The 10,000-nt window shown below is 44.7% G+C and overlaps 2 protein-coding genes across 2 annotated transcripts; one reads left to right on the top strand and one right to left on the bottom strand.

The window, feature by feature from the left end:
• The first annotated feature begins 1,512 nt into the window (after positions 1-1,512).
• On the top strand, positions 1,513-3,210 carry LOC138673129 (uncharacterized). The gene is made up of 2 exons (XM_069761751.1): positions 1,513-2,089; positions 2,529-3,210. The coding sequence occupies exons 1-2, from the start codon at positions 1,679-1,681 to the stop codon at positions 3,057-3,059; spliced, it is 942 nt and encodes a 313-aa protein (XP_069617852.1). The 5' UTR covers positions 1,513-1,678; the 3' UTR covers positions 3,060-3,210.
• Positions 3,211-3,819: 609 nt separating this feature from the next.
• LOC138673128 (uncharacterized) lies at positions 3,820-8,785 on the bottom strand. The gene is made up of 2 exons (XM_069761750.1): positions 8,363-8,785; positions 3,820-5,326 (listed from the first exon to the last, which is right to left on the bottom strand). Exon 2 carries the CDS (start codon positions 5,318-5,320, stop codon positions 4,061-4,063), a length of 1,260 nt encoding a protein of 419 aa, XP_069617851.1. The 5' UTR covers positions 5,321-5,326; positions 8,363-8,785; the 3' UTR covers positions 3,820-4,060.
• Positions 8,786-10,000: the final 1,215 nt, after the last annotated feature.

Below are 10,000 nucleotides of genomic sequence, written 5' to 3'. Positions count from 1 at the left end.
GACATCTATCCATTACTAATCCTATAGTTTTATGTTAATGACACAGCCAGAATAAAATCCTTTGTTTGAAAAAATGACACCGACACCTTTAATATTCTAAATTACACCATACTTAAGGTACCGTCACACTAGACGATTTTACAACGAGAACGACAACGATCTGTGACGTAACAGCGTCCTCGTTAGCGATATCGTTGTGTTTGACACGCAGCAGCGATCTGGATCCCGCTGTGATGTCGCTAGTCGGCGCTGAAAGTTCAGAACTTTATTTTGTCGTTCGATTGGCGTGTATCGTTGTGTTTGACACCAAAAGCAACGACGCCAGCAACGATCATAGGGGCCGTCGCAGCGTCTTGCTCTAGCCAGGTAGGCGTTGTACATTAAAAAGGAGACGCCTTTACAATACATTGCAGTGACGCCCGTAATAGATTTAAATTTTAAACGTTTTCTTGGAAAATATCAATTTACCACGATCACATAAACTTCCCATACTATGATAGCCTAGGTCCAATACATATCGCCTGATTAATACAATATATTAATATATATTAATATATTAATATTAAAATATGCAATTACAAAGGATAGGGGACCGCCAAGTGATAAAGTATTACCTAAAATAAAAAAAAGGATACGCTATTACAAAAGGTGACTCCCTCTGTCCTGATAAAGCCTGGGAGGTGGTGTGTACATTCCATAAAAGAGGTCTTTACAATACATAACAATTACAAAAGGAGACGCCTTTACATTACATTATAACATTAAAAAAGTGACCTCAGGACATGACTTTACAAAGGAGATGCCATTGTGTCGCAATAGTCTGTGATGTGGTGTCTACATTATAAATAAAGGGGGTCTTTATAATACATTACAATGACAAAGGGGAGGACATAATGACATTAAAAAAGGTGACGCCATAACATGACTTTACAAAAGGAGATGCCATCTGTCGCAACAGCCTACATGGGGATTACAACAGCCATTACAAAAAAAGGCTTTTACTTTATTTAATAAAAAAAAAATGGTGACGCCATAACGTTATACAATGGAGTGGGTGTGATGTCTCCCTGTGAACTGTGATAGGCCACAGCGGGATCATCTATAGGTAGGTTCTATAGCAAGGTTCCGATATAAAAAGCTTGAGTCAACTGTTCAATCACTTGTGCGTACTTCAACTACGAGCATCTTGCAATAGGTTGGAAATCCACAACTCTGCATCGTGTTCATTCTCCATCTCGTAAGCGTTCTGGTTGGAAATCAAGATCTTTGCAGCGTCTTTGTTTTATAACCTCTCGTGAGCGTCTTGTTTTGAAATCTGGAATTCTGATCCGTATTGATTTAACATCTCGTGAGCGTCGTGGTTGTAAATCGAGACCTTTACATCGTTCTCTAGCTTCTTGTGAGCGACCTGGTTGGAGATTTTGAACTCATCAGCGTTCTTATTAAATCTTTCATGGTAATTTTTTTTTTTTTTTTTAATCTGCCATTTTCAAGCCCCAAAATTGGTATTAATAATATAAAAAAAGCATACGAACCATTCCATCCCTAAAATGGTGGCTACCAAAAGGAAAGAGCGCACGGCCCATCCCATACAAGAGAAGGCTGCTCACATTAGGAAAGGCACAGGGGCCACAACTTTCTTGCTTGATGTTGCTTCATGTTTTTATTCTTTTTTTAGATGTCTGCCAATGAACAAGACTGTGTTCGGGCACTCATAGAGATGTACCGCTCCCTGCCCTGCTTGTGGAAGATAAAGTCGGCGGATTACAGCAACCGCTACAAAAAGAAAGATGCGTATGAGAAGCTGGTGGCCATCTACAAGGAGCATCATCCCACTGAGACGGTGGATGAACACATTGTGCGTAAAAAAATCCAGGCTCTCCGCACAGTCTACAAAAAAGAGTTGAACAAGGTGGAAAAGTCGCTGAAGTCTGGGGCCGGAACTGACGACGTCTATGTGCCCAAGTTGTGGTACTATGACCTGCTGGCGTTCACTCGGGACCAGGAAATTCCTCGTCCGTGCCAGACTGTCACAAGCATATGTGCACCATCGCCTGAAGAGAACCTGCCCGAGTCTCCGGACGAGCATGTAAGTACCCCCTAGCTTCCCTTCTAGTAGCATGCCGTGTGTCTTGTAGGTTTATGAGACTGCATGGTTTCCAATAATAATGATTCACATTTTTCATGTTTAATCCCCCTGTTAATAACAGTTGTCACTTCCTGTTCTGAGAAGTATGTCCAAACAGTACTCCCCCCTCCTTTAAATGCATTTTTAATAATTTCAAAAGTCTATAACATAAAGATAAATACATTAACATATTGTGTCTTCCGCACATTTGTACGTACAGTATTGCTGCCCAATGTAGTTCAGCCCAGCTCTGAAAGCTCTGTAACCCCTGTGGTTTGCTACCTAGTTCCTCATAGCTTCCCATGAACAGGAATAGAGGTGTTGGAGAGGTGGGGCTCTAGGCTGAGTTGTTTGTATGTTATTGACTTTTAATTTTTTTTTCTTTTTGCTTGAATCGCAGGTGCCTCTTCAACAGCGGGAAAGACCAGAAGGGAACGATGTCCAGTCCCATCAGTCCTCCAGAAGCCCGTGTCTCGAGGATCAGAGACGTCCACAGCGGCCATCTCGCAAAAGAAAGTCGACAGCGGGGACACCTGTGGATCTCCTGGCAATGGCTAACAACATCTTGTCCAAGCATGCGGCAACCCAGCTCTCCGCATTCCCAACCTTGGTTGAGGAACGGTTAAAAAAATTGGACGTTACCCAACGATCTCACGCGGAGCGATTGATGTTTGACGTTCTGAACGCGGCAGCCGCTGGAAAACTGAGCGACACATCTATGTTGAACATCACTGAGCGTCAGCCCAGTAGCCAGTTTTATTTGGGACCACCACAGGAGCCCATGCACAGCACTCCTGTCCGCAGACCAGGCCCACATCATTCTCAGTTCTGGACACCACCTGCACCTCCTTCTTTTGCAGACTTTTCACAAGGACCTCCTACGTCCACGGACCGGTACAGCGAGATGGGCACCTACTATCAAAATTTGTAGGGATCTTGTCTTGAAAACACTATAGACTTCAGTTTTATAACGTCCATAATCCACTCTGCCTACTGCCCTGCAGTCATTGGCCTGACGCCCGGTAATTAATCCTTGTGCCACATGAAAATGTCATGTGAAAACAAATAAAATATATATATTTTTCAAATTTGTCTCCATACTACGTGGCTCTCTGGATGGGCAAAATACTATGTGGGTGGGCAATATGCAAAGTGGACATGCATACTGTACAATACCAAATGCATTATAATCGGGATATATATATATATATATATATATATATATATATATATATATATATATATATATATATGTATATATATATATATATAGAACAGCACAATGCTCACCAATAGCGGGTGCCTAGCCCCCTGGATAGAATGGTCCAAGCATTTATCCAACATATATACAAAATAGGAAAAAGAAGGCAGCACTCCCAAAGTTTCATGTGAAAAAAATATGGAGATTTCATCGACCCACATCACTGCTCGACGTTTCGGCTCCCTGAGCCTTTTTCGAGCCTTGAAAAAGGTTCAGTGAGCTGAAACGTCGCGCAGTGATGTGGGTCGATTAAATCTCCATTTTTTTTTTCACATGAAACTTTGGGAGTGCTGCCTTCTTTTTCCTATTTTGTATATATATATATATATATATATGTATATATATATATATATATATATATATATATATATATATACACACACATACACACACACACACACACACATCATGAAAGCGCTAGGGCAGAAGAGGTTGTTGATTCCCATGGTTCATATGTTTGATACAGAAGTAGAGTATTTTCATAGTTCAATATTTTAATTGGAATGGAATAAAAAGAACAAGACAATGTACATAAATCAATATATCGTTATGTTGACATTGTTACTTGACAAAGAAATTGGTTGGGTTCTAAAAAGAATGGTACACGAGAGCGGATGAACAAAAACAAATGTAATCCATAATAAATGGTAAAAGATATGCCGACAGTTGCGCTACAATTGTTGGTGCTGCCATGAGACAGCCCCTGGACCATTGAAAAAGTCACAGTATTTTTCCCTGCAATTTGTCGCGTCATCATTGTTCCTTCCGGATCCCAGACTTTCCAGGCCAGAAACCCTGTGCTCATCTAGACGCCATTCTCCCTGGGTTATATCCCCGTTTGCAGGGTCAACAGAGTCTACATACTGTGGAGGGCTGTATGCAGTGGCATCACGGCGGCGCAAAAAGTTGTGGAGGACGCAACAAGCAAGAACCACAGAGTCTATAGACGATAGTTTCATGTTCATTGCAGTGTGGAAAACACGAAATCGGTTTGCCATGATTCCAAACGCATTCTCCACAACGCGTCTAGCTCTCGAAAGCCGGTAATTAAATATGCGCCGCTCAGGTGTCAGAGTTTTCTGGGAGAATGGCTTCAAAAGGTTGGGATGCAGTGGGAACGCCTCATCTCCGACAAACACAAAGTTCATGTTTTCAGTAGTGTCACTGTTGGGAGGCAAGGCCAGTTTGTTTTCTTTCAAGCGGTCCCCAAAATCGGTTAGCTCCAAAACTCCGCCATCAGATAATCTCCCGTTAATCCCTACAGACACACTTACAAATTCGTAGTTCGCATTAACGAGGGCCATCAGAATTACGCTGAAATAACCCTTATAGTTATAATAAAAGGAGCCGGAGTGTGGTGGTTGGGTGATGCGGACATGTTTCCCATCCAAGGCACCCCCGCAATTAGGGAACTGCCATTGCTCATGAAATCCCCTTGAAATCTCTTTCCAATCATCCGGGGTCTCCGGGAAAGGCATGTAATTTTGGTGTAAAGCAGAGATAATTGCTTTACATGTCTCCGGAATTATGACGCTGAGTAGGGTTCGGGAAATCGCAGCGCAGTAATGCAAGTCTTGCATAGACCTTCCAGTCGCCAGGAACCGGAGCGTAACAGCCAGTCTCTCATCCACAGGGACAGCAGCTCGCATCCTTGTATTTTGCCGCCTAATATAAGGTTCCACAGCTTCAAGTAGGAAATTAAATGAATCCTCGGACATTCTCAGGTAGTTCTTGAAATCATGCGGGTTGTTCTCCTTCAGTTCCCTGATTAGGCCCATGTGGGACAATTGATTCCTCTTCTGCAGCCACTGTCTGGTCCACATGCGGCGCTGTCGCTTTGCACGATTGTTTCGCGCTTCAGCCTCCAGCTGGTTCTGAGCTTCTAACAGCAATGCAGCCGCTACAATCGCAGGTACATCCGAAAGAGACATGGCAACCTGAAAAAGCACAATAAAAAATAATTATTACATATGATTTGCTAAAGTGACACAAGACAACCAATACTGTTAAATAGTGTTCACACATCTTTTTTTTTTTTTTTTTTTGTTATAAGGCAAAGTTCACATTAGCGTTTTGTTCGGTGCAGCCACGGCAATGCATGTGCCACTATATTTTACCTAGGGGCCTGAAATAACATGTGTTGCCCTATCGTTTTGTGAATCATGCGTCAGGACACAGAGGACGATGCATGATGTTTTTTTTCTGACCCTAAAACCATGGAAAAGTTAATGCATGGGTCACAAAAAGCGGCGTTGGGCATGTGCTCACATATCTGTTCAGCGTTGCATCTCAGACGCTGCCCTGTTCTACAGAAATGTGAACATAGGATTTAATGGAAATTTATATTTACATGTGTAATAAGCAGCGTTTAACACTACAGCCGCACCTCATTAACATCCCAAAATTACGATACAAGCTACTACAAAACTGAAAGCAAGACAATAAACGCTGTGACTTGGTAACGGGAACGCCAAAAAAAAAAAAGGATGTCTGGAGCCGGCGTCACAAACGCGACGCTGTGCATAATCAGAGACGCTATAGCGATGCCGATCGCGCCGCAGCTAGGACCTCCTCTGGGCGTGGTTAGGTGGTGCCGTACAGCGTCTATCTTTAGAAAATGGCGGCGAGACAGCGCTGTGCTCCTCTGGGGCAGGCCGAGGTGCGTTTTTTTGTGGACAGAATGGATGCCCTCGACTATGAGGGACGGAGGAGCCGGCCTGCCCACCCAAATTTGCACAAGAATGCAGTGCTGGGCCGCATTGCAGAAATGATGGAGAGGAGGTTTAGCATCCGGCGCAGTGCGCTGCAACTGCGCAAGAAGTGGGCCGACCTGCGCTATAAGCAGCCACTCCATCTGGCACACTTGCGAGCGGAGGCAAAGCAAGGCAAGTATCAGAATGGTGGAATTGGAAGACGCACGGTACCGAGCGGGGGGAAATGGGAGACTCGTGCCCGTGGTTGCCAACTTGTCCGGGACTTACGAGGACAAAAATTTAATATTTTCTTTTCAAATTTCTATAATGTCCAAGCGCAAAAATGCGTTGTCGCGTAAAAATTGGTCAGGTCATGAATTCCATAATCTCCACCCCCCATATTTAATTTATACGGATGTCCGCAATTGTAATCCCGATTGGCCTGAAATCATTACGTGGAGGTTGGCAACCCTGCTCGCACTGCCAGTAGGGGGAAACAGGAGACGTGCACTGCCGTGAGGTGCTTCCTATGTTCTATATATGTAATTACATTTAGCTTGTCAAAATTGATTTTTACTCCTTCCCGCAAATGGCCTCTTTTTTTTTTTTTTTTTCTACAGCTCTGTACTTTTGTTGTCTAAACATGGCGATTTCTTTTTTTTAATTTTTTTGTGTAGAGAGACGCCGCCGGCACCAGAGGGCACTGGCCTCCACCACAGCGGCCAGCAGCAGGCCACAGCCTGGACCGTCACGTAAGTTATCCATCATTCATTTCAATTTTATAACTGCATATGGGACTTTACAGGGGAGCAGAAATATAGAATACATTACAGATGCTGCCGAATTTCGATAGGCTCCTAACTTTTGCTGTCAATGTTGTCTAGTTTTATTGTGATGTCTACAGCTCTGTACTTTTGTTGTCTAAACATGGCGATTTTTTTTTTTAATATTTTTGTGTAGAAAGACGCCGCCGGCACCAGAGGGCACTGACCTCCACCACAGCGGCCAGCAGCAGCCCACAAGCTGGACCGTCACGTAAGTTATCCATCATTCATTTCAGGCTCCTAACTTTTGCTGTCAATATTGTCTAGTTTTATTGTGATGTCTACAGCTCTGTACTTTTGTTGTCTAAACATGGTGTTTCTTTTATTTTTGTGTAGAGAGACGCCGCCGGCTACAGAGGGTACTATCCTCCCCCACATCTTCCAGCAGCAGCAGCAGCAGCCCACAAGCTGGACCGTCACGTAAGTTATCCATCATTCATTTCAAAATTATAACGGCATATGGGACATAAGAGGTGAGCTGAAATATTGTATACATTACAGATGCAGTAACCCCACCGCAGTCCACTACTCCGCCCTTCCGCTACCCATCTTCCTCCCCCGGCTCGGCATCATTCTCCCCAGAGGCGAGCATTCGTAAGTGACGATAAACTGCGAGCGGTTCCCCACAGCGAGTTCAATTGTTAAACAGATATGATTTTGATTCCTTTTAGCTCCGGGAACTCTGGCCCGAGACAGGGGATGGGTGGTCAGCAGCTCCAGTGATGGACAACAGGCGTCCCTTCTCCGTAAGTATACAGACAGTGGGAGGGGTTATCGGTGGGATGTCACATTTGACAGCGACTAATAAAATGCAACCAATAAAAAAAAGACCTCTGGGACAGGACAAAAAAAAAAGACTTTTATTCTATCTTCTATCTACAGAACCGGACACTGTGAGAGAGCTGCTGGCCAAACAAGAGGGACTGGAGCGGACAGTAGCGCTCTTGGAGCGCACAGTAGTGCTGCTGCAGCATCAAGTGCAGCAACATGGACGCACGCTGCGACACCTTTTGGCGCGCGGGCGTTAAAAATGTTTTTTTTTTCTGTTTTTCTTGACAGATGTTAGTGTTTTGTTGAAAAAAAAAAAAAACAGTTCAGTTTCTAAAAAAAAAAAAATTTCGTTCCTTTAAGTTGTGTGCTGTTTTATTTACTAGCGGAGCACGCCAGGGCCAGCCAAGGCAGACACAAGAGAATTAGTTAACCTTTCCATATAGTGTGTGCAAAATTGGCAGACAGCTAGTTTACCTTTCCATATGGTGTGTGCAAAATTGGCAGACAGCGCAACTGAGTTTGCAAATCGCATAGTAATGCCTCCATCTTGTGCGTCTGCTTGCCAGATGCACAAGATGGCTGCCGGAGGTGTTTTATCCATCATTACACCATATACATAGATAAACATTATTGAATAGCCATAACTATACACAAAAGAAACAAACAACTGAAAGACATTTCATACCGTTGATGAGCAAGAAAAGAAACGATGAAGACGCCTGCAGTAGAATACGTTCTAGACAGAACGTCCACGGGAGAAGAGGATCGTAGCTGGCGAAGGATCGTTCCGAACAGGACGCTGGAAAGGCAGAAGACCGTGAAGACACAGCGCTCCAACAATATGAATCAATCGCTGTAGAGTTGCGGTTTATATTCCGGGACGCCGTAACGTCACATCCTGGGTGTCTCCCTGTGCAGAAAACACACCTATCTGGCTACGTCTGCATCGTTAGATCGTTACACTCTTGCTGTGTGACACTGAGCAAACGACTAGCGAGGACGATCTGTGAGTCGCTGTTACGTCACTATATCGCTCCAGCATCGTTCGTAGGTTGGTGTGTTTGGCATCTCTGCAGCGACCTAAACAGCGACGTTCCAGCGATCTTATTTTGGTCGGATCGTTGTCGTTCTCGTTGTAAAATCGTCTAGTGTGACGGTACCTTTACACCAACACCTAATTACTCAAAGCACTCGATCTCCTGTAATAAAAATAAAATAAAAAAACAACAATATACCATACCTGTCCGTCATTGTGTCCCACGCTGTAATCCATGTCTGGGGGATAAATAGTTTTCAACCTGGATGGTGCCAAGATGCAACCATCCAGGCTGAAAACCACTGGTGAATAAGCTGATGAGAACGTAGCATCATTCACCAGCGGTGACCACTTTCTTGAGGTCATCGCTGCTCAGCCCGGCCTCGATGATGTCACCCCTGGTGAATGATGCTGCATTCTCAGCAGCTCATTCACCAGTGGTTTTCAGCCGGGACGATCGCATCTTGGCACCGTCCAGATTGAAAACTATTTAGCCCCAAGACATGGATTACAACACGGGACACAATGATGGACAGGTATGGTATGTTACTGTTTTTTTTTATTTTATTTTTATTACAGGACATCAAGGGCTTTGGGGAAATACAGTAGGTGTTGCTGTAAGTATGGTTTAATTAAGAATATTAAAGGTGTCTGTGTAATTTTTTTGAAATAAAGGATTTTATTCTGGCTCTGTCATTATTTACAAACAATACAACTTTCTCGGTCTCCCATGACAGCACTACGGAGAGAGGGGATCTGCCCTTCAGGGACAGGAAACCTACAGATAAAAGGGCGGTACCTCTCCCTCGCATCAGTTGGTTTCCTATCCCTGAACAGGGAACCTCTTTTCGGTGGTACCTGTTAGGAAGACCGATGGACCGGGACCGGGCGGTCAGGTACCGGCAGCGAGGAGGCTCCTGCCGCGGCTTGTCCGGCTCCCGAAGCTGCCACCGCTGGAACCGAGGGGTTCTTCAGGGTGAGCGGAGGGAGAACGCCGCCGATTCAGATCGATGAAGGGGCGCTGGATCACCCGGAGCTCCTGTGCTGGTAAGCGTGCGCTCCGGGTGTACTAAGATGGCCGCCGCTCCGGAAATGCGGCTGGACTTCCGGGTCATCGCCGCGCGCATGCGCGGTAGCTTCTTTCTCCCGGGAGGATGTGACGCAGGACCGGAAGTGCGGGGAACGCCGGGGGTGGCGCCAATTACAAATAGGGAGATAGTGCTCACTTAGTTGTCGCACTATCTCCCTGTAAATCATGGAAGACAGCGATCCACAGGAGCTGCAGCC

Source organism: Ranitomeya imitator, chromosome 3 (genome assembly GCF_032444005.1).
Source record: "Ranitomeya imitator isolate aRanImi1 chromosome 3, aRanImi1.pri, whole genome shotgun sequence".
Lineage (NCBI taxonomy): Eukaryota > Metazoa > Chordata > Amphibia > Anura > Dendrobatidae > Ranitomeya > Ranitomeya imitator.
The sequence above is the reverse complement of the archived record's forward strand: the minus strand, read 5'-3'. Positions and strand labels throughout refer to the sequence as shown.

Coding starts and splice junctions, on each gene's coding strand:
- LOC138673129 (XM_069761751.1), top strand. CDS start 1,679: ATGTCTGCCAATGAACAAGACTGTGTTCGGGCACTCATAGAGATGTAC. Junction 2,090..2,528: donor CCGAGTCTCCGGACGAGCAT/GTAAGTACCCCC, acceptor CTTGAATCGCAG/GTGCCTCTTCAACAGCGGGA.
- LOC138673128 (XM_069761750.1), bottom strand. CDS start 5,320: ATGTCTCTTTCGGATGTACCTGCGATTGTAGCGGCTGCATTGCTGTTA.